The sequence below is a fragment of the Haliaeetus albicilla genome, chromosome 9 (genome assembly GCF_947461875.1).
Source record: "Haliaeetus albicilla chromosome 9, bHalAlb1.1, whole genome shotgun sequence".
Taxonomy (NCBI): Eukaryota; Metazoa; Chordata; class Aves; order Accipitriformes; family Accipitridae; genus Haliaeetus; species Haliaeetus albicilla.
The window spans coordinates 17,317,749-17,341,635 of NC_091491.1; the positions used below are offsets into that span (position 1 = coordinate 17,317,749).

Sequence of the window (23,887 nt, forward strand, 5' to 3'; positions counted from 1 at the left end):
TAATTTGTTTTTAGAAGGAAGTGAGTGCTAAATGACTAACTCATTTCATTTCTTATTTCAAACAGAAGTAAAAACAGAAGAAAGTGTTTTCTGGAGAATTATCCTGGTTTATATTAAGTCTGGATTGAACTATTTCAGTGTGCAGTCATATGTACACCTTTCTACCTGGCCTCATCCTCACTGTGAACTGTTGAGTGTAAACGCAGTTACAGAAAGCAATATGCATAAAAGAACCTCTCATGAGAGATACTGGACAAAGATTTTATGTCTGACTGATTCAACCAAAAAGAAAAAAATCAAGTAAGGAAAAACACATGCCATAAAAATACACAAATAAGTCACTGTATTCTAGCCAAAAAAGAAGCTGAGAGAATATACTGGATAACTTACCTGGGCACATGACAACATTGGATCCTAGTTATATGGTTAACTTCAGAATTTACAATGAGTCACCTGGAAATCATGTTAGCCCCAGAGTCCTCCTCAACTCACTCTTCATATGCACAGGGGATTTACCTTCTACCTTTATTAGCATCAGAAGTGTATTTTTTGAAAACAGGTTTTTGCAATGAGGTTCTTGGGCTCATTTAAGTCAAAACTAACCACCACCCCCAACCCCCCTTGGTTTGGTTGAGGTTTGTGGGGGGTCTTATGCCTGTTCTTCATTGATATCCAGGGCTGACCTTCCCAAGAACCACAAACAGGAAATGTAGGATCTTTAACTATACATGTGCCATAGATAAAAAATGAGCAATAACCTGGAAGCGTATGGAAAAAAGCATTTAAGCCAAAGGTATGAACATCAAAACTATTCTACAGATCAACTGATCCTGTCCCAAAGCAAACATTAAAATATTTAGTAAGAATCTAGAAAGATGGGTGTTTCTTTTCTCTGAAATAAATTTTTTAATCACCTGAAGAATACCACCTGTGAAGTACAGATAATCTGTTTTCATTAGTTCATTTTAAAAGAAAAAAAAAAAAAAAACAACACCCCCCCCCCCCCCCCCCCCAAAAAAAACCAATTTTGGTAGCTTAAGCCAGATGTACAAATTCAGGATGTTCAGTACGATATAGAATTCTGTACATACGTGCTTTGTAAATTTTACCATCATGACAATTAATAGTTATTGTCAAGCAAACATTATTTCAGGATACAAATATACTTTGTTATGACATTATTAATGAAACATATTTAATCTTTGTTTTTAATTTCCCTACTATTTTTCCTTGCTTTCTTCTAGTGAGCCTGTCTTGACTACTACTGTGCTTCCAGACAGCTGTCATCCCATTCTGGCAACCTCCCTGGTTCTGAACATTTAAAGTAATTTAGAGGTGTGGTATTTACACACGTAGTATATTGTTCATATTGCTAGATGAGTAAGATTTCATCTTATCCCCCATAAAGGCTGTGAGAAACCATATAAAGAGGACAGTACAAATAATCTTTATCCATTATGATTTATTCTCTACAATACTTCATTAGAGGATAGAGTTCAATTATTTACACTCAGAAGTTATTATATAGGTAGGAGGCAACCAAGTGTAATACAAAGAATTGGTCTGACATCTCTGCACTGAAGGTCAAAAGAGGTCTCCCACTTTAAGGAAATAAATTAACCAAAAAAACCCAACAAAACAACATGTAGTTTCCAGAATACAAACAGAAAATAGCACTAATAGTCAGTGAAGATTGCAGATCTTTGTTAATGTACTATGAAAACAAATTATTCTGTGCAAAGGTTAAAAAGAATTCTTAGATTTTCTTACAGGTTTTTTTTTTCTGATAAATTGTAGATATGTGATATTTTGACCATAAAACATTCTCAAACTGAAATGGCCTCAGTTGAGATTGACTGTTGAACGTTATGAAAAATAAAAAATAAAAAATTAAGAACCTCACAGTGGCAACATTCCAACACTGACAGACTCCAGTGATCAAAGACATTCTCCTGTACTTACTGTAAAACAAAGACAATTCATAATTGCAATGAGATTATTTCTCAGTTGTGGTTGTCATGAGAATAAGCCCTTCTAGACCAAAAGGCACTTGCTTCCAAGGATGAGTTAAATCCAGATCAAACCAGGTAACAGTTGCTTTGAGAAGGAGCAGTTCTAACCTGCTGTCCCAGCCAAGTAATCATGGAGAAATTCTTACATCAATTGGTCATTGATTTTGGTTGTCTCCATCCTGAGGCAACTTGAAGTACGTTTTGTTTCTAGTTCAGCTCTTTCATCCTTATGCATAGCTGCCATGTAATGATCTAGAAATGGGATTATTTCCTGAGACCACCTGTCCTTGTCATATATTCTTCTGAGCTAACTTAACTATTGACATACTTTTCAACTGATTTTATAGCTGGACCCTTGTGGGACTAAAGCTGAGAGGGCCTGTTCCTTAGGCAGCAGACCAGTGTTACTGATTTGCTAGCTTCTCACTGCAACAAGACAAGAACACAGTACATATTTAGAGGCATTTTTGTTTGTTTGTTTGTTTCAACAGACTGAGTGGGGAAATGGAAGTGGGAGAGGATAAGGCTTCCCCAGTCCCAAACCATCTAGCCCACTTCAGGCTTAAACCAACCAAGTCACTCAATCCTAAAATTGTGTTCTTCAAAAATGACGGCTAACCCTCCCCACCCCACCCCTTAGTCATCCCCTATTCAAATAAAATGAAATCAGGAAAACACTATACACTGTTGAAGACACAGAACAGGGCAAACATTTGAAAAAAACCCAATATTGTTGAAAAGCCTGGCACTATATGCCTGCATGACCAGTCTCACTGAGCGTGCTCAGGGGTGAAGTTTTAGCACCATTTTTTTTGCTTTTTTTTTAAACCTTTTAGAAATTAAATTCTAACATAGAACACTTGAACAGTAATGAGTGTAGCCCTATGCATCATACTGTTTGACAGCTGAAAGGTGAATGGTACATCCAGAGGGGACCCAACCCTCCCCCATCACTAGACGGCACCTGGGAGAGTAATTACAAACCACTCGAGTTTGTAACAAGACCAATTTATTCTCAGCAGCAGGAAATCATGAAACAAACCCTTAATCTTTAATTGCTTTTCAACAACATCACAAGGGAAAAGTAGCAATTGATAAGAATGACCCAGTACAGGAGGAAAGCTGGGTCGATATTGCACCGTTATCCAGAATAGGACCCCCTCCTTTCCCTCATGTCTCTCTCCTTCAGCAGGAGGACGTTACACCAACATGAAGCAAAACTGCACAATTCTGTTTGCTTCTCTAGGACCAGAAGAAGCAGCAGCGTGCAGTTCTGAGCTTTCTACCAGCCCTGTTCCCTGCCATGCCAGGAGAGAATTTCAGGCTTGAAACACCAGCCAATTTTAAAAGCTGTCATTACCACACACAAGCAAGCTTTAAATATATATGCAACCAAATAGCCATTACTCTGCTATGCACTTGTATTTTCTTTCCTGATCATTGTTGACTCTCCAGAAACTTTGAAAACAAAACACCCCCCTCCACGCCCCCTCCAATTATATTTTGGAGTCCAGTGGCCTCATTGAGAGACTGTCATAATTTAGAGTTTATGACATGCCTCAGTGATGCTGCAGAATAACAACTGGATAACTTGTCTTCCTCTTAGAAGAGATTATTTCTTGTAATCATCAATGATGGGAGCAGAAATACAGAATGCATGTGAGTTTCACACAGTTTGGGTAATAGTTTCCCCACTCATTGCCTTAATGTGGTAATGACTAAACTGTGCAAGATAACTTACCAGTGAAACTACATAGCTCTATACCATAGGCCTGCTATAAACTGGAATATACTCACAGTTCTCAAGATCAGTAGTCACACCAGAGAAAGTGGCTGTCCTATCAAAAGGAAGGTCCCCGAGACTGTTAGCTTAAGTTAAACAAATTTCAGTCACTAGTCTCACTTGTATGACTACAGTCAATGCCCTGCAAATCCCTCCCCATCCCTAATCCAATCGGGCTCAGTTACAAATGTTTGGACACAAAACTTGGTCATAAAAGAGAAGACTGTCCAGGGACATTCAAGTACCTTGTCCTTCACATACACAGCATGTGCCATGTTGCTCTCTTATAGGCATAACAGCATTCTATTTCATAGCAGGCTACATTACAAAGCACTGTCTAAAGACCCAAAAAACTGTAAACCAAAAGGCTTTCTAGAGAAACCAACCTGCAGTGGAATCTGATAATTAAAGCCTTCTAGGGTTTATTTAAATAATGGATTCATCTGCAATACCATCCAAAGGTTTTCACATCTTTGTTTTCTGTCTGTGAGGATGGGGTGCTATCCAGATGTTCAACCCTCCCCAATATCATAATGTCCACCTGTGATGTGGGGGGACTGCAATCAGCTCTCGGTACACAACAGATACCAGAGGTTAAAAAAAATTAAAAAGAACCTAAAAAATGTTTTGTTGGACTCCGTTGCCCAGGCTGCCAGGGGAATGCTCCTACTTGATCTGGGGGGCTTCTATAACAAACAACTCAAGTTTCCGGAGTGTCGGTAACACACAAGAACAGATCAGTCCAAAGTGGCACTTTCACTCCCAGAGGTCTTCTGCACCTCACGACAGTTCGTAGGCATGGAGCCCCAATCCAACTGAACCCCCATTTGGAGGAAAGGCTGAGATAAGGCTTGGGCCCCTGAAGTTCTGTCATGCTCTCATCCTCCCCCCAGGTCAGCTGGAAGGCAGACTTGGCAACGGAAGCTAGCATCATAAAATGGTGCAGTAGTAGAAGTAACTGGACCAGGAAGAGGAGGCATCTGCCCCAATGATGTCATAGCCGTTGGCAGCAACTGGGGAGTGGGACTGGTCATGCAGCCGTGTGTCAGGAGTAATGATTGTAGAGGGGAGGGGCATGAAGAGTGCCATTCTGGAAACAATGTTGACGGGAAGCCATGTATTCTGCATAACTGATTGTCACCTTCTCACTGCGGTACCTATGGGAACAGCATGAGAAAAAAAATAATGTAACAGACTATGCAATATGAAGGGCCTTAGACATGAAAACATTCATCCCAGATCACCTTTTAGCTTGCAGCCAATAACAACCAAGAGGAACCCACTAACTTCAAAATCTAATTTCTTTGATACTGCCTCATGCAGTAGTCTGAATAACCCATCTAAGCTTAAATTAGCTTCAATGTCCCAAAGTTGAGCCCTATTCAAGGCAATCATAATTAAGGGGACTCCTGAAGGAGTCCACACAGGAAACAAATGATCTAATTTGTATTCTTTTTATCCATTTGCTCTGGGGAAAAAAAAGGGCATGAAAAGTTTGCTGGAAGAAGACTCAGTTTCAGAGACTAAATAACCACCATTTCACTATTATTTATTATTGTGGTTATCTTCACATTTGAAAGGCTAGTGAAAGAAAATGATGTAGAGTTGGGTTAAGGAAGGTTTATTATAGCATATGTGACTTAGTTCATGTCATATGATCAGAATTCATAAAACATGAAGTCCCTTCTGAGAGACCAGAGATTTCCAGGTGCTTCTAAAGCATGCTACACAACAGATAACTTCAAAGTGGTTGTGAATTGCACTAAGTCCATGTTACATCAGTTTTTAATGAAAACCACCATCCTGTCCTCTACTCTTACAAAAAAACCTGCATACCCACCTCATTTCTCCAGAGGTAAGGAACGACCTGATAAATTAGTGTTCCTATACAAAACCAGAATGTCCCAATTTTTACTAACATAAAGGAAGCTGAAACCAATAGGACAGCTGGGGATATAGAAAAGCAAGCGAATTCTGAAAACCAGCCAAATTTGAGTGTGGTTTGGTTTTAAGACAGCTGTCACCTCCAAATAGCTACACCATCCACAGATGAGCACACCGAGAAAAGGAATTCCATTGTAAAGATACAGAAAAATCAACCTTTTTAACTTTCAAAGGTTCTGCTTCTTTTGATTCTTCATGTGGATGATATTAAAACCAGTGGCACTTCTCTTAGAAAATGCTAACTTCAATCCTGCATGGACAAAACATATTGTGCTTCATTCCATATACATTATATGCCTAACATGTGGCATTTATGATTTTGTCTTTCAGACTACATCTCTCATCTGAAAGGGGCATGAAGAATTACATCAAGCACTAATACTTTTACCCACAAAACACTATGAAGTAAAATTAAAAGATGACAAATATATACCTGGTAAGTTTAATCGTTTTCCTAAAATCATTGGTAATCGGAGCCTTAAAGCCACCTTTCCTGAGTAAGGAGTCTATGGTCTGGATCTGATCCCAGTCTATTGAAAAATAGAAGCAAGGGAAATTTTTCAATATAAAAACAATGTTTCAAAAAGATAAGAGATGCATTAAAAGGCCTCTAAAAAAGCAAACGACTAAACAGGAAACTGAACTTTAGAAATACCAGTGTTGAACTGGACATACATGACCTTATGCATTCACACTGTCTGCACATGCCAACCCCTTTTAACTCATACTGGAACTGGTCTATAAACCAGTAATTCCATATGACGTCTCTTCTTACAAAGGTCTGTGCCTTGCTTCTGTTGCAGGGACCCCAAACTGTTTTATCACGTACCACTCAAGTTTAGCTCTCTAAGCCTTAAAATAAGACAATACTTAGCTCTTTAATAGACAAATTGGGATCAATCTGATGCTCTAGTGATAGCACAGTGCACTGCTATGTGAGAGATCAGAGTTAAAATTCCTACCTTAGTCTTTTGCCCCAGAGCCAGGAGGATGCGACCACTCCACTCTGCTAGGTGGAGGAAAGGAGGCAATATTTTGAGCAGTTACCATGGTGACCGCTACTATATTTGAGTGGGAAGTGTGCTCCAGAGGGGCCCTGTTTCCTGCCCTCATCTGGAGGATGCTACTTTAGCAAGAATGAGGAGGAAAGGGACTCTCCTGTTGGTGCTGTGCAGCCTGCAGTTATCCTAGTTGGTGGAAGAAACATAGAAGAGGAAAGATGCAACGCTGAATGAAGCTGGAAGATCCATAGTTTGAGATCCTCTATTTCTTAAGCCCTAAAACATTTTTACACTAAGATACAACTGTGCACAGATGTGGGATGAGAGAAAGGCCAGATGAAAACCCAGCAGCAGCTGTATCAGGTGTCAGTTATCCAGTTTAAGCCTGGTGGCTCCATGGCACTACTATGAGGATAGCATTGCAATCCAAACCCAAAATCCATAGATTTATGTTACCCAATTCTGTGACATAATGTGTTGACATGTTTGGCTGCCATCTCAAACCCACCTTGTTCCTTAGCAACCTCAGGTAAATACGTGGCTGTGCGTTTGACACCCTTCTCATTGATGAATTCTATTCTGATCCCATGGATCCCAACCTGTAGATGGAAATGAATAGCCAAATAAGAGGTGTTTGCTAGCACTGAGTCCACAATCAAGTTGTCATTCCCACAACACTGTGTATCTCCCTCTCTCTGGCCAGTTTGGCTTTTGCCTGGATAAGTACATTCTCTTCCCCACTCTCTGTCCTTGCCAGGCAGGTCTCACAAGTAGCTCTCTTAGCAGCATAAAGGACCTCTGCCACCTCTCCTTGCCACTTCTCCTGAAGTAAGTCTTGTCAGAAGTCTGACAGTTTTATGTTGAGCAAGACAGACAAGATTTCTACACAAAAGTCATGCCTAAAATAGCCCAATCACAAAGTCTATTTAATCCTTGAACTAAATACAATTCCATGTACAAGGTCCTAAAAAATTATCAATATCTTCAGTCTTTACTGCTTTTTATTCCCAGTTTCTATTCACAGCATCAAAATACTTCCCAGGTTTTTACATATGTATTTATACCCATGTCGAGGTTTCAGCCCAGCCGGTAACAAAGGACCACGCGGCCGCTCGCTCACTCCTCCCGCCCCCCTCCGGTGGGATGGGGGGAAGACGGAGGAGAGGAAAAAAAAACAAACCTGGAACCTCGAGGGTTGAGATAAAGGCAGTTTACTGGAACAACACAAAGAAATTGCAACAACAACAACGGTACTAATGAAAAAGTATACAAAAAGAGTGATGCACAGTGCAACTGCTCACCACCCGGGACCCGACGCTCCGCCACTTCCCCCACCGAAAAGAAGCACCCACCCCCCAGCCCGCTCCCCATTTATATACTGAGCATGATGTCACATGGTATGGAATAGCTCCTTGGCCAGTTCAGGTCAGCTGCCCCGGCTATGCCCCCCACCTCCCAGGTTCCTGTAAAAAAATTAACTCTATCCCAGCTGAACCCAGGACATTATCCACCCCTTATTCTATACCATCTACATCATGCCCAGATCTTACATTTTCCAATCAACCACTACCACTTCCTTGTCTTATATATAAGTATATGGACTTGCGTCCGTCCCCATCGCCACTCCGCACACACACACACACACGCAAATGGTATTCCTTTAGCGTATGGGCTATCCCTCTAATGTGTCCATTGATTTTATTTAGTCCATGACTTTGGGGCTCCATCTGTTGTAACAGTTCTTCAGGATAAGAGAGATGGTGTGAGATGTTGGGTTGTTGTATGCTGCCTCTGGAACTTGTGGCTAGTACATTTGGTGCAACTCACGCCCTTAGTCTGCAGGTCGAAGATGTTGATCTTGAGGAAATTGCTGGGTGTCAGTTCAAGTTCTGTCACTGTTGTACTTGGCTTAGTTTCAAAGTCCATCCCGCAGTCATTTGGGTAATTCTTACAGTAATACCCTTGATATGGCATATAGACACTATAGATACAATGACATGCATTGGCAGGGTATTTAGCAGTTAGGTATCATACAGCCCAATTCATTGGCTATTCTCTCCCAAAATCAAATCTCCCTGAGGTACACATCGAACTTCCCCATCCTTCTGCATCACCCACCAGGTGTACCCAGGTCCCTGAGCAAAAACAACCCCTTGAATGGGTTTGCCTCTGCTTGAGGGAGGACTAACCCAGACTGTCTTTCCTAACATACTCCTCATGCGCACTACAGGGACTTTATCGCCTTCTACAGTATGTGGAAGTCTTGGTTGGGCGGGGCCAGCCCGATTGGCGGATCCTCTAGTATTAACTAACCAGGTGGCTTTTGTTAAATGTGTATCCCAATGTTTGAAAGTCCCACCCCCCATCGCTCTCAATGTAGTTTTCAGCAGTCCGTTGTATCGTTCAATTTTTCCGGAGGCCGGTGCGTGATAAGGGATGTGATATACCCACTCAATGCCGTGTTCTTTGGCCCAGGTGTCTACGAGGTTGTTTCGGAAGTGAGTCCCGTTGTCCGACTCGATTCTTTCTGGGGTGCCGTGTTGCCATAAAATTTTCTCTTCAAGGCCCAGGATAGTGTTCTGGGCAGTGGCATGGGACACAGGGTATGTTTCCAGCCATCCAGTGGTTGCTTCCACCATTGTAAGCACATGGCACTTGCCTTGGCGTGTTCGTGGGAGTGTGATATAGTCAATCTGCCAGGCCTCCCACTGTTTATATTTCAGCCATCGCCCCCCATGCGACAGGGGTTTTTGCCGCTTGGCTTGCTTAATTGCGGCACATGTTTCACATTCGTGGATGACCTGTGCGATAGTGTCCATGGTCAAGTCCACCCCTCGATCTCGAGCCCATCTATATGTTGCATCTCTCCCCTGATGGCCTGAGGTATCGTGGGCCCACTGAGCCATAAATAGCTCACCCCTACGTTGCCAGTCCAGGTCTACCTGAGACACTTCAATCTTGGCGGCCTGATCTGCCTGCTGGTTGTTTTGATGTTCTTCAGTGGCCCGACTCTTGGGTACATGAGCATCTACGTGACGTACTTTTACCACTAGCTTCTCTATCCGAACAGCGATATCTTGCCACAGTGCGGCAGCCCAAATGGGTTTACCTCTGCGTTGCCAGTTGCCCTTCTTCCATTGCTGTAGCCACCCCCATAGGGCATTTGCCACCATCCATGAGTCAGTATAGAGATAGAGCACTGGCCACTTTTCTCTTTCAGCAATATCTAATGCTAGCTGGATGGCTTTCACCTCTGCAAACTGACTCGATTCACCTTCTCCTTCAGCAGTTTCTGCAACTAGTCGTGTAGGACTCCATACAGCAGCCTTCCACCTCCGATGTTTTCCCACGATGCGACAGGACCCATCAGTGAACAGGGCATATTGCCTCTCATTTTCTGGCAGTTTATTATACAGCGGGGCCTCTTCAGCCCGTGTCACCTCCTCCTCTGGCAACATTCCAAAGTCTTTGTCTTCTGGCCAGTCCGTGATCACTTCTAAAATTCCTGGGCGACTGGGGTTTCCTATGCGAGCTCGTTGTGTGATCAGTGCAATCCACTTACTCCACGTGGCATCAGTCGCGTGATGTGTAGAGGAAACTTTCCCTTTGAACATCCAGCCCAGCACTGGCAGTCGGGGTGCTAAGAAGAGCTGTGTTTCAGTACCAACCACTTCTGAAGCGGCTCGAACTCCTTCATATGCTGCCAATATCTCTTTTTCAGTTGGAGTATAGCGAGCCTCGGATCCTCGATATCCCCGACTCCAAAACCCCAGGGGTCGGCCTCGGGTCTCTCCAGGTGCTTTCTGCCAAAGGCTCCAGGTAGGGCCATTCTCCCCAGCTGCAGTGTAGAGCACATTTTTAACATCTGGTCCTGTCCGGACTGGCCCAAGAGCTACTGCATGAACAATCTCCCGCTTAATTTGTTCAAAGGCTTGTCGTTGCTCAGGCCCCCATTTAAAATCGTTCTTCTTCCGGGTAACTTGGTAGAGAGGACTTACAATTTGACTGTAATTTGGAATATGCATTCTCCAAAAGCCCACAACACCTAAGAAAGCCTGTGTTTCCTTTTTATCAGTCGGTGAGGACATAGCTGCTATTTTGTTGATCACGTCCGCAGGGATCTGACGACGCCCGTCTTGCCATTTTACTCCTAAGAACTGGATCTCCTGCGCAGGTCCCTTGACCTTACTTTCTTTTATGGCAAAACCAGCCTTCAAAAGGATTTGGATTATTTTCTTCCCTTTCTCAAAAACTTCTTCTGCCGTGCTGCCCCATATGATGATGTCATCAATATATTGCAGGTGCTCTGGAGCTTCACCTTTTTCTAGTGCAGTCTGGATCAGTCCATGGCAAATAGTGGGGCTGTGTTTCCACCCCTGGGGCAGTCGATTCCAGGTGTACTGGACGCCCCTCCAAGTGAAAGCAAACTGTGGCCTGCACTCCGCTGCCAAAGGAATGGAGAAAAATGCATTAGCAATGTCAATTGTGGCATACCACTTAGCTGTCTTTGATTCCAGTTCATATTGAAGCTCTAACATATCTGGCACAGCAGCGCTCAGCGGTGGCGTGACTTCATTCAGCCCACGATAATCTACTGTTAGTCTCCATTCCCCATTAGATTTCCGCACGGGCCATATGGGACTATTAAAGGGTGAGTGAGTCTTGCTGATCACTCCTTGGCTCTCCAATTGGCAAATCAGCTTATGGATGGGGATCAGGGAGTCTCGGTTGGTGCGATATTGCCGCCGGTGCACCGTCGTGGTAGCAATTGGCACCTGTTGTTCTTCAACCTTCAGCAACCCCACAATCAAAGGGTCTTGGGAGAGACCAGGCAGGGTAGACAGCTGTTCAATCTCCTCCGTCTCCAATGCAGCTATACCAAAGGCCCAACGGTACCCTTTTGGGTCCTTGAAATACCCCCTTCTGAGATAATCTATACCAAGGATGCACGGGGCCTCTGGGCCAGTTGCAATGGGGTGTTTATGCCACTCATTCCCGGTTAGACTCATTTCGGCTTCCAACACGGTTAGCTCTTGGGATCCCCCTGTCACACCAGAGATACTGATGGGTTCTGCCCCTTTATAACTTGATGGCATTAGGGTACATTGTGCACCAGTGTCTACTAGAGCCTTATATTCCTGTGGGTCTGACGTGCCAGGCCATCGAATCCACACTGTCCAGTAGACTTGGTTGTCCCTCTCCTCCACCTGGCTGGAGGCAGGGCCCCTCTAATCCTGGTTAGAATTTCTGTTACCCACTTTTTGCACAGGTGAATCAGAAGTCCCTTCAAGAGGATCAGAAATGAGATCGGCCCATCTACTGCGCCCGGGGGACTGCTCACGGGAAACTGGAGCAGCAGTTTTCCAAGAAGAATCTTCTTTTCTGGTTGCTTTTTCTCGCAACTCCCGTACCCGTGAATCCAAGACTGAGGTAGGTTTTCCATCCCACTTCCTCATGTCCTCTCCATGGTCACGCAGGTAAAACCACAGGTTAGCCCGTCGTGTGTACTTTCTCTCTCCTCTCTCCTGGGCAGAGGAACGCTTACTCCCAATAACTGCAATGCGGGCCTGTACAGGTGAGGAGGAGGACATATCTACTTTGAATTGCTGGAACTCTCGGGACAATTCCTCTACAGCTGAGACACAGGCCCGTAGGGAGGAAGAGAGACTTCCTTCATATTGCCGGAGTTGGACAGCCAATTCATCCACCGTTTGTCCATAGCCTTCTTTCCAGGACATTACTGCCAATGAGTTGGCATAGGTTGGTGGTGCACTTCGCAGAAACTTCCGCCACATCGGTTGTGTGCATTGGACTTCATCTGGATCTGTGGGTGACTGCGCATTTTCTGGATCATTATAAATCACCTCCAGCACGGCTAATTCCCTCAGGTACTGGATACCTCTCTCCATGGTGGTCCACTTGCCTTGGTGACATGTAACTTCATCCCTGAAGGGGTATCTTTCCTTTACACCTAACAGAAGTCGCCTCCAGAGGCTGAGGACTTGTGTTTTTCTCCCAATCGCCTTGTCGATACCCCCTTCTCTAGACAGAGATCCCAACTGCTTGGCTTCCTTACCCTCTAATTCCACACTACTAGCCCCATTATCCCAGCATCGGAGCAGCCAGGTAACAATGTGCTCACCTGGGTGGCGGCTAAAATCTTTTCGCATGTCACGCAACTCACTCAGGGATAGAGATCGGGTAATTATTTCAGGTTCTGCCTCTTCCTCCTGTTCTCGCGATGACCCTGGTTCATCTTCATCTCTCACTGAGCGAACTGATTTCTTTGTGTGTTTCTTTTTCTGTACAGGGGCGACTGATACTGGCACAGGTTGGTTCTCTGGTTTAGTGGCAGTATCTGTCACTGGGGTAGGGTTAGCCACGGTACCTGTTGTCGTGGTAGGGGCAGCCACGGTGCTTGTCGTCGGGGTAGGGGCAGCCACGGTGCATGTTGTCTTGTTTTCCATCTTTTCCCCCTTTTCCCCCTGGGGGTGCTGCATAGTATCAAGCAGGGTTTGGTAGATACCGGCCAGGGCCCAGCACAGTGTAGTGAGTTGTGTGTCTCTGGGATAGCCACAGCATTTTCCTTTCAAAAATTCTATCACTTCGTGAGGGTTCTGCAGTTGTTCGGGAGTGAACTTCCAAGTCACTGGAGGTGAGAAGTTCTCTAGATACCTGCCCACATCCTCCCACACGCCGTGCCACCCATAAATATCCAGCTTTGGGACAGATCTCTGGGTGGTACTCTTAAAGAGCCTTTTTGTAGCCCTAGACAAGACCTGAAACATAGTCAGGAGGCATAGCACTAACAGCACACTGGCTTGCGCATCCCAAGGATATTCAAAATTCTCGAAAACTGTTGTAATTAGTTGGAAAGAGAAAAGGGAGGGGAACGGATGGGGGGAAGTATCCCCCCCTGACTCCCCATGGGTTGGGTGTAATTACCAATAAAATCCGACAGAAGGTGCCCAAAGTGTGGGAATGATATCACTGCCTCATACAGATACCAGCTTAACCTCATGACCAGTGATGTAATCATTTCACAAGTCGACATCGCCCAGTACAGCAAAATGATAATCCCAATCACTCTCCCAGAGATGAGATACGCAACTACAGGCAATACATAAAGCATATAAGAACTTACAAAACGCCACCATGTAAACAGCTGAATCAACATTGTGACTAACATCTATTTATCTAGTATAAGAAATGCGTATGACAAATTTGTTTCAACACGCTCTGGCCAGATCTGTCGTTATCTCAACCCTTCGTGCCCCATGTTGGGCGCCAAAAAGGACTGTCGTGGTTTCAGTCCAGCCGGTAACAAAGGACCACGCGGCCGCTCGCTCACTCCTCCCGCCCCCCTCCGGTGGGATGGGGGGAAGACGGAGGAGAGGAAAAAAAAACAAACCTGGAACCTCGAGGGTTGAGATAAAGGCAGTTTACTGGAACAACACAAAGAAATTGCAACAACAACAACGGTACTAATGAAAAGGTATACAAAAAGAGTGATGCACAGTGCAACTGCTCACCACCCGGGACCCGACGCTCCGCCACTTCCCCCACCGAAAAGAAGCGCCCACCCCCCAGCCCGCTCCCCATTTATATACTGAGCATGATGTCACATGGTATGGAATAGCTCCTTGGCCAGTTCAGGTCAGCTGCCCCGGCTATGCCCCCCACCTCCCAGGTTCCTGTAAAAAAATTAACTCTATCCCAGCTGAACTCAGGACAACCCATCTCCTATTGGGCTAAATTGATAAAACATTTCATGTTTCTCTCATTCCCATTCAAATCCCCTCCCAAGCAAAAGCATACTGCTAGCCCATCCTCTTCCTCCCTTCTAGTTTTCCAGCCCCATTTCTTCTATTCCCAGTTTCTTCTATCCCCATACACCCCTATAATGAAGGAGACACATCACCATGTACTAACCCGAACCCGAACGGAACGAGAGAGTGATGCAGAGTTCCAAATGCACCTGTTCTCACCTCCCAGTCCAGGTAGTCACTGGCATCCTCAAAGTTAGTGAGGAGGGAGACAGAGCAGAAGAGTTTGGGCAGCTCCTCGCGGGTCAGGGGGGGAAATCGGCTATCCTTAAGTGCACTAAAGGAAAGAGAAGATATATTGCCTAATACAAGCACCAAATTAGTGTCAGATGCTCAGTTATTCCCTTTTTGATTAGGCCTCCATGAAACACGTTTCTCTTTGCTGCTGCAGAGGAAGTGATTTGCATCTCTTCCTAATCTAATGAACTGTAATAAGCAAACACTAGTGTAAGCTTCCTGATGCTGTCCTCCACTTACTGCAGTTTGAGAGAAATTATGTGCTACACAAGATGTCAAAAATGTTGGTATGCAAGACAGATTCGACATTAGCCTTAAAATGTCAACCAAAATTCACTTGTTGCAAAGATGTTCCACTAAATCCTGATATATTACTTCACCCTAACTACATATATTTCTCACGTTTATTTTATCATGAGACATATTAAATTGAACTATGTCGATCCAACAAATTAAACAAATTTCAGATTTATTTCATATTCAACATGATTACCTGGTTAATGTGTATTCCCTGAGTCCTGAGTGAAGATTCATGGCTGAAAAGGTCCCAATGCAGCCACGAAGCCGCTTGTCTCGCCCCGTCTTCCACGTCACAAAGAGTGGACTGAAAAGGCAAAAAAGAGAAATACTCCAGCACCTAGAGATATTTGGTGGCTAAGGGGAGATCAAGAAGGTGTAAAAAAGCACATATGCATGCACTTGCTTTCCTTCCCTCTAATAAACCTCAACAGGCATGTTTTCTCACCTGCTATCTAGCAATAATAAAACCCCACCCCACACAGCCCCAAATGCAAAAGCCCAATAGCCCCCCACCTTTTCAGCATACTTCTTTCTCTCCACCAGTACTCTGTAAGCCCTCCATCGACACCTTCCTGGCCAGACTCTGCGCTGTCTTCTAATGAGTGATATGGTTATTTAACCCTACTAATTACCTCTGTAAGTAACGGCCTCACTTAGTAGCATCCACTAGTTTACATGACAAACCATATAAAAATTAATATAGGTAAAGCAAATAAGATTACTTATTTATAGTACCATTGAACCTGAAAGATCCCCAAGCATTCTGCAAATCATCTATAATTCAGGTTTGCGATAAAAGCTTTTCTTTTTTTTTTTTTTAAAGGAATAAAAAGCAAGCCTAGGTTTTTTTCCCTGTTATTTCTGTGAGGATCTGACTTCTGGGTCCATCCCTAGTGCTCAAACAGTTTATGTTCACATCTTTTGCTTACCTTACATTTGATTCATATTTACACATATTCTCTCCTGTTGAACACATATCTAAATCACTATATTGTTCCTACTCAAACATCACATGGATTTCCATTTTCCTGTCTACTATCATGAAGTTACAGGCACAACAGTAGATTCTCAAATTCAGCAGGCTCATTTCAATCTGTTAAACTAGAAGCCATGATAAAGCCTCAAAAAACAAGAATTTCAGAGCAACAGTATTGAGAAGAGCTCCATGAAGAGGTAGATGGGTAAAGATGACTGCAAATATTAAGTGTAAAAACTTCATTTCTACAGAAGTGAGTGAAATTGCAAACGGCTGTAAAGAGAAACAGTAAAGGAAGGACAGCAGTGGCTGCAGCTCTACAAGAACGTCCGAATATCTGGAAAATTTTGCAAGGCAACTGATGATACTGATCTAATTATAACAGCAGGACGAATGATCTTTTTCAGATTACAGAGTACTGAATACAAGATGTGGTCACTTTGAACCCAAGCATAAATAACAAAGTTAGTCATCAGTGATTCCAAACATCAGTCTGTGGATTTCTATCAAACTTTAAAAGATAAGTAATATGATAGAAAACATGCAGGGTTAAGAAAATAATTTTCTGAGATTAAACAAACATTGACAGGAGTTCTACAACATGAAGACAGAGTAACTGGTTCTACAACAGAGCTTAGACACTTGCTTTCCTCAAACTCTTGAAGCTCTTGTAAGCAATGTATCTTTGCAGCAAACATTACAAAAAATACTAAGAAATGCTGTTTGGACAACACAACCAGCATGCACTGTGGATGATTTCTCAAGTACAGGCAACAGAGCTTCTTATGTCTAATTAGAACATAATTTAAACTGTAGTGATAAAGCAATGCCCAGTGATGTTCCTCAGAGCAACAATGGAATTAAAAAACTCTATCACAACATAAATCCATCATTCAGTATCTAGTTACCAGCTGTGATCAACAGCAGAAGTACTACCCAAAACAGCATATAGCCTTTAAGGGATAATTGTGAAGGGGAACTTTGCCCACAGAGGAAGCCGAAACATTCTTCCACAACCATCAGACACTTTATGGTTGCTTGACCAAGACAGATCATTTAGGCTATCATATTTTAAAAAATATCTTAAAGCACATTCTAAACAATTTTTCACCATGGTCATAACAACAGAGGCATAAAAAAAAAGATATATGATTTTGTGCAAGTACCCAAAATTCCACCATTATAAAGTTTTTCACTGTAAAAAAGACATTGTTTCTGTATCTGAAGAATAAATGCACTTAGCAAGCTGCAGGTGCAGCTGACAATAAGTTAATTGTTCCATAGCCCCTCCCTGAACAGTGTATTTCCCAGATGTACTGAGAAAAGTCACAACAATCTTTTGCCCATGTTCACCCAACAGCACTTACCAGTACTTTGCAGTCATATGCTCAGCAGATTATGGGAATCATTTCTCCCCCAGCCACAGCATCCTACTTGGGTGTGTTTGACGAGGGTTTACTAGGCTGAGGGGAATTTCAGCAACTAAAAACTAGCTTTTCCAATTGCAACTAAAAAGAGAATTTTAAAGTAGCAAAATAAATTCTGATTTGAACAAACTATAACTTGTAATAGGAAAAAACCTGTTACAGTACAGATTTTATGATGCAAGTATCTTATTTGTCTTGCATGGCAACTAGAAACTTGCATGGTGTAGTTTTAGTACCAGTTTGTAATACCTACTATTATAAAAAAAAACCCATAAAATCAAAGATTGAAGTACAAAATTGGAAGAAGAAACTAATTAACAATTTGCATGCCATACAGGCTCAAAATTGTAATGTTTTCAGTAACCTGAATAGCAAAGGGGATATTTTCTTCATTTACCAAGTTAATTCAGACACAACTACAAGTCTTGCAATGCCACCTGCTCTACATTGATTTGTGAACATCATTGCTAACATGGGTGTAAGGTTCCTTTACTCCACAGGTATCTACCAGCTCCGTAACTCCCCTGAAGATTGTTGCCCATGTGCATATCCTCTCAAGTTGGTAACTGGAATTCACAGTGGTTTTCAAGTCATAACCCTGTAACTTTTATGTTATTATCCTGTTTTTGCAGAGTACTGACCTTCACAACTACTTCTATCTTTACATTAGAGTTCAGCACCAATTTAAAAGATATGTTATCTGATAAATAGATTGGGACAAACCTGTGCATCTTTCTATTCCATCCATCAACAGTCTCTTTTCTGTCTGTCCAGAGAGACTTCTGGTATATACCTTTGTTTTGTTCAAAGATCTCTTACATTGACTTCAACTACATTACAAAGGACAATAATGCAAATAATTTATGTATTTTCACTTTGCTTACTCTTATATTTGATAACAGTTGGCTTGAAGTTCATTACATTACTGTCTCAAGTGTGACAGATCATCCCTGTGTACTGCTCCACAAGAAAGCAAACCCCATGCTTTTCCCTGGGGTACATACAACTATTTACTAGAAGCAACACGCATAAATGCTGAAACACAAGAAAATTCAGGTAGGCATTTGCCTGGGGCGGGGAAGAAAAGAGAAGAGCCAGTTTTGCTTTGGAGTGCTGATCTAAGAGACTTTTAAATTATCAGCACAGAAATGCCCAATGAACGTTTTTTAACTTTTCAAATTTGGGCACAAAATTCAAACAGCTGAGATTCCTGAAAGAACACCCCCTTTGAAACTAGTCAATCGAAACAGCAACAAAATCCAGCTAGAAATCTCCTTTAATGCCAAAATAATGAATCTGTATAAAATAATCTCTTATTGATTTAAGAACAGAACAACAAAAAAACCCCTTTTTATTTCAAGTGACAAAATAATAAGCACACTAATGTATCATTTTGTAAAAGGAGCCTACTTAGCTTAGGCATGAGAAACAACAGCAGAAATATTTCAGTTTGGGGCATCCATGGAACTATTCTATATTCTAGTCCAGAGTATTTCTCCATTCACTTTTATTTACAATATTAAACAGCTTAGCCTGCGGTAGCATTCAGAACATGCATCCATAATCCTGCTCGGATAATAACTGCATGGAAGCACAACCTACATCTACACTGACAGCCATTAAGGTGAGGAGACATTTAACACATGGAAAAAGTCCTTGACCTGTTTTAGCCATTGTTCCTTTACATCAATTTAAAATTCATTAACTTAAATTAAGGATGTCAACAACTTTATTTTATCTATTGTTCTGGAGGTGGCCCCTGGAGAAGCGTCAGAAGGTGTATCTGTCACTGATCTTTCCTATATAATTCTTCCACCAAACATTTTAACAACATTAACATTTCCACACCTATGCATTCAACCTTCAGATAAACATCAGCTAAATCTCACCAAAGCAAAATACCTTCATAAATCCTTCTCCTCGCTTCTTCTAATACACACCTCCTTTCTTCTTAACCTTGGTATTGTCCTTGAAAATTAACTCTCCATTTCTCCCCATACTGCCCAACTAGCACTATCTCCACAACACAGTTTTTCAGTTCTACAACTGGCAAATTTTTGGTTCCCCTCCCTGCTAAACCCATTAACTTGGACAGCTGAACACCGTTGTAAGTGTCCTTGTCCAACTCCTACTAGCTCAGCATTTGTTTCAGGATGAGACGGGAACTTGTTTCAACTTCTTTATTCCCTTTCTATTTGCTTCACAGAAGGAAATCTCTCCCCTTGTCCCTTCACCAAGTTAGTGCCTGACATTAGAAGCACAATCCTCTTCAAATTAATGACATTATTTTACTGTTTTCTGAAAACTCTAATGTCAGTTTCACTCATTATTTTAGCACAATTTTATGGGAGGCACAGTGCAGTTAATTTTTTGCAGAGGAATCTATTTACAAAGAAGGGAGCAAACTTTAACAGATTGTTATCATGAAGTGGGTTTGCACTCCTCAATAAAGTATGCAACGTCTCACACAACACATCAGATTTGTGAGCTGATGAAGAAGCACCACACTTCCTCGTATTTTGCCTAACTCTCTTTCTGTAGGGCTAAGCATGTTCTCCCTTGAAGGCCACTCTTCAAAGCTCCACTCATCTCCACCAACAACTGTAACAGAGTGTTTTTACTCTTCTGTGCACTTACAGTGCATCATTTTTTGTTTCTGGTAGACAAAGCAAGCAGCAGAAAACCCCCTTCCTCCCTGCATACCAGTTTTCCCATTTTCCAGAGGAAAGCCTTCATCCCTCCCCAACCAAACCACAGCTCTGGATGCTGGTTTCTCAGCCTTCCTCCCACACATGGATTTACTCACTAGGGGTCATTGGTAAATCGAGGAAGTCGTGGCTGAGGGAAACCATAGAGATGACAGTAGAGTACATCAAAGCAGTAGCAGCACATCTCCGCTGTCACCACCAGGTTCTTGGTGCTGTTGGCAGTTCCATTGGGCCGAGTAAGTGGGCTCAGAGCTCCTGAAGTGGGATTCATTCGAGTAATTGGGGAATTTCCTGGGCCCAAAGTCAAGTCAGATACGTTCTCCCTTCCATTATTCCCGTCTGTATGCTGGTGGTTCTGAAGAGGACCTGAACTGGAGCCTGGTACAGTTGTGGCCTGATTCCCATGACTGTGCGTTCCACTCCCAGACAATTTGGGCTTCTTTACCCCACAACAGCCAGCTGCCAGCTTGGGCTCAAGTGGAGGAACACAGCGTCTTTTTCCCATCCTGCTTCAAAACTCGCTGCCTGGAACACTGCAGAACCCTGGCAAGGAGGGGGTGAAAAAAAAAAAAAAGCAATACACAAAACAGTTACAGGTGAAAAACCAACAGCTGCTTCCTTGCTTCTGCTAAAGTGTCAGAGCAGTTTGCTTTTGCAACAAAAAGAGGAAGAAAACCCTCACAACACCCAGCTAAGTACAGAACTAAAACCAGTTCAGCAAGCGGAATGGGTGTTTTTACACATAAACTGAAAGAGTGTGTACACAATGTATATGAAAACACACTTTTAAAGTGTACTGAACACTGTAATAGGCGGCTCATCACAAACCCCCCCATAATCAGCCTTCCCATAAAGGGAATGAAACTGTGGGAGAACAGAAGAAAAAAAAGACAAAAAGGCTTTGGACTACAGATATACCCCATCCGCTGCTTTTCCGGATTACCCGTTCCCCCTTGGTCAATGCCTGCACCAATGGCAAACAAGCTATTGAAAAACCACAAGTGCATTTCCCTTCCCTATTCTCAACAGAAGAGCGACAACTCCGAATGACACCTTCAGGGTTGGACTCCCAGGGGTGCTGCCCTTGATTTAGCGCTAGCCTAAGGAAGACACAAAGAGAACCTACAAGCATTGAACCACCATTTTCTAAACAACAGACTATTTTCCAGACCCCATGAACTAGAACCTGCATTTACTCTCCAGGATTAGGTAAATAAATAGTGCTTGTAAGTAAACACGTAGGGCGTACAGTCAGGATGTGCAGGGGAGGAAGAGCTGAAGACCATGCACAGCCTGAACAGAGGGAAGCAATAACAGCAGGAAACAGATATGGTATTAAAAAAAAACCAGAACAGCGTTTTGCTTGCAAAGAAGAGAACGCTAGCTCTTGCATCACAAGAAGAGGTGGAACAAATACAGGGAGGAAAACCTATGCAGACAAAAATGAATGAAGATGATAGGCAAGGACCCCATATCAAGGGAAGGAACTTAAATAGGTATAATACCATCATTGCCATGAGATCTAAACACACAAAGGGAGGGAAAAACAGTTCCCCATCTATCAAATGGGGCTAAAAAGCACAGAGACCTAAGTCACAGAGCACACCACGGAGAACTGGAAGTCACACTCAGCTCTTGTGAGTAGCAGGCTACTACTTTAACCACCAGAGCATCCCTCCAGCTCTTGCAAGTATTTAACCGATGGGTGAACTGACAGCACATACACAGAACAGGGTGGGGGGCGGCAGGCGCTGAAATTCGTGGTGTGACAACTCCCTTCCCTGCACGTGCAAACAATGCGAACTTCATCCACGAAGTTTCATCGGCCATCGTAAGAACCGAACTGAATCAGAACTGGTGTAAGACGTTGAGAGACGTGCCTCTCAACACAAAACATGTACACTTGCAGTTTAGGAATCCTCACCTCAAGGTTTTAGAAAGATAATCTGCATAAGGAACAATTTACAAGACCTAATGAAAATTATCCTTTCTCCTTTGATCTTTACCTTTGTAATAAAAAACCCAAACCCCAACATACCCACAGGAAAACAAAAGCATAACTTTGACAAAGTGAACATGTAATTGTTTTCAGTGCCTATGAAAAGTTATGCTACTACGGCTCAGTGAAGCTGCTGGGATAGATGAGCCTTTCCAAGTTACCACCGGAGGCTAGCCACATTTACGGGGGGGGGCGGAATTTATTTATTTATTTGAAACCGTTAACTCCTCATTTTAAACCGCAGACGTGGCAGGAGGCAGAAAAGAAGTCTTCTCCCATTATCATCCTCCGCAGCAGGCAGAAGGGGCCTAACAAAGGCGGCCGCACCGATCCCGGGCCGGCTCCAGCGAAGGGCACCCTCTCCCCGCCGCGGGAGGCCTTCGCCGGGCTCTCGTCTCCGAGCTCCCCCTCCCCACGGGAGCAACTTCTGCAGGAAACGACGCGCTTCAGCGGCAAACGCCGACCCGCGAGACGCCGACCCCGCCGAGGGCCTCAGCCCGCCACTTCCCGACAGGACCCGGAGCGCCCCCCCCGCAGCGCCCCGCTCCTCTCCCCCGCCGGCGGGCGGGCAGGACGTGCCGCCCGCGCTCCCCAACCGCAACGCCCGACCCGGCGCACGGCGGGGGGAAGGCTACCCCGGCTCCCGGGGCGGCCCCGCGCCCCCTCCCCCCCGCCGAGCACAGGGACCGGCAGGCCCCACCGTTTCAGCCCCCTCCCCTCGGTCCCGCCGCGGCGCCGGACAAGCCCCGCGCGGTCGGACACAAACTTTCCGGCGGCGTTTCCGGGGTTCAGCCAGCCCCGCCGGCAGCGCGCGGGGGGGGGGGGGGGAGGAGGGGGACGGGGCCCGGGACGCCCCCGCAGCCCCCCCCGCGCCTCGGCCTGGCACGCCCCGCCCCCCGTGGGGCAGAACCGCGGCCGCCAGGGGGCGAGAGCCCCCCCCAGCCCCGTTGACCCCTTCCCTGCCGCCGGGGCGGGCGGGACGCTGGCGCCTCCCGCCTCCCCCCTCCCCGGGCTCGCCCACCTCCTGCACCCGTCCCGGGCTGGACGCGGCGTCTCCTCCGCCTCAGCCCAGCCGCCGCCGCCGCCGCTGCCCCGCCGCCGCCGCAGCCTCCTCCTTCTCCCGCCTCATGGAGCCATGGGCCTGGGCGAGGCTCCTCAGAGAAGTGGGCCCGGCGGGCGGGGGAAGGGAGGGAGGGAGGGAGGGGGACAGTGCCCGCCGCGGCTGGGCCGGGAGCCGGGCTTCCCGGGGCTGCCGGGCAGCGAGGGGAGCTGGAGGACTGGAGCGAGGCCGAGGGAAGGTCCTCCGCTATCCCGGCAGCCTCCGCCCTGCTCGTGAGGTAATGAGGGAAAAATGTACATAGTCCGCCAGCCTCCCGTCGGCCCCGCGGTGCCAGCGCGACCATAGAGAAGGAAGGGCGCTCTTGCCCCCCTCGGAACCATAGATACCGGGGACTTCCGTTCCTGGTCGGGGGACCCGCGGGGCCGGGTTCCCTCCTCGTCACGTGACCGGCCGCACGTGCGAGGACAAACAGTCTCGGGGGCGGGAGGGGCCACTCGCCCGCGGGGCTCCCCCGCCCTCGGCTGCGCGCTGACCGGGACGGGGGGCGTGGGGGGGAAGACACCCTCACTTGGCGAGGGTGCCGCTCTCCCATTGGCCAGCAGCCGCTGCGACGG

At 44.8% G+C, this 23,887-nt stretch overlaps 1 protein-coding gene across 5 annotated transcripts; it reads right to left on the reverse strand.

Annotated features, from left to right (window-relative positions):
• Positions 1-1,442: 1,442 nt before the first annotated feature.
• On the reverse strand, positions 1,443-23,584 carry AMMECR1L (AMMECR1 like). Of its 5 annotated transcripts, XR_011326121.1 has the most exons (8): positions 23,235-23,584; positions 20,313-20,757; positions 15,297-15,407; positions 14,729-14,843; positions 7,249-7,339; positions 6,702-6,745; positions 6,173-6,269; positions 1,443-4,952 (listed from the first exon to the last, which is right to left on the reverse strand). XR_011326121.1 is itself a non-coding variant. In XM_069791957.1 (7 exons), exons 2-7 carry the CDS (start codon positions 20,717-20,719, stop codon positions 4,841-4,843), a joined length of 933 nt encoding a protein of 310 aa, XP_069648058.1. In that variant the 5' UTR covers positions 20,720-20,757; positions 23,235-23,576; the 3' UTR covers positions 1,443-4,840. The 5 variants fall into 5 exon arrangements, 3 of the variants coding, with proteins under 3 accessions (XP_069648058.1, XP_069648060.1, XP_069648059.1); XM_069791957.1 differs by lacking the exon at positions 6,702-6,745 and having other exon boundaries at positions 23,235-23,576; XM_069791959.1 differs by lacking the exons at positions 6,702-6,745; positions 23,235-23,584 and adding an exon at positions 22,980-22,999.
• Positions 23,585-23,887: the final 303 nt, after the last annotated feature.

Coding starts and splice junctions, on each gene's coding strand:
- AMMECR1L (XM_069791957.1), bottom strand. CDS start 20,719: ATGGGAAAAAGACGCTGTGTTCCTCCACTTGAGCCCAAGCTGGCAGCT. Junction 14,844..15,296: donor AGGGAATACACATTAACCAG/GTAATCATGTTG, acceptor TCTTTCCTTTAG/TGCACTTAAGGATAGCCGAT. Junction 4,953..6,172: donor AAAACGATTAAACTTACCAG/GTATATATTTGT, acceptor CTGTTCCCATAG/GTACCGCAGTGAGAAGGTGA.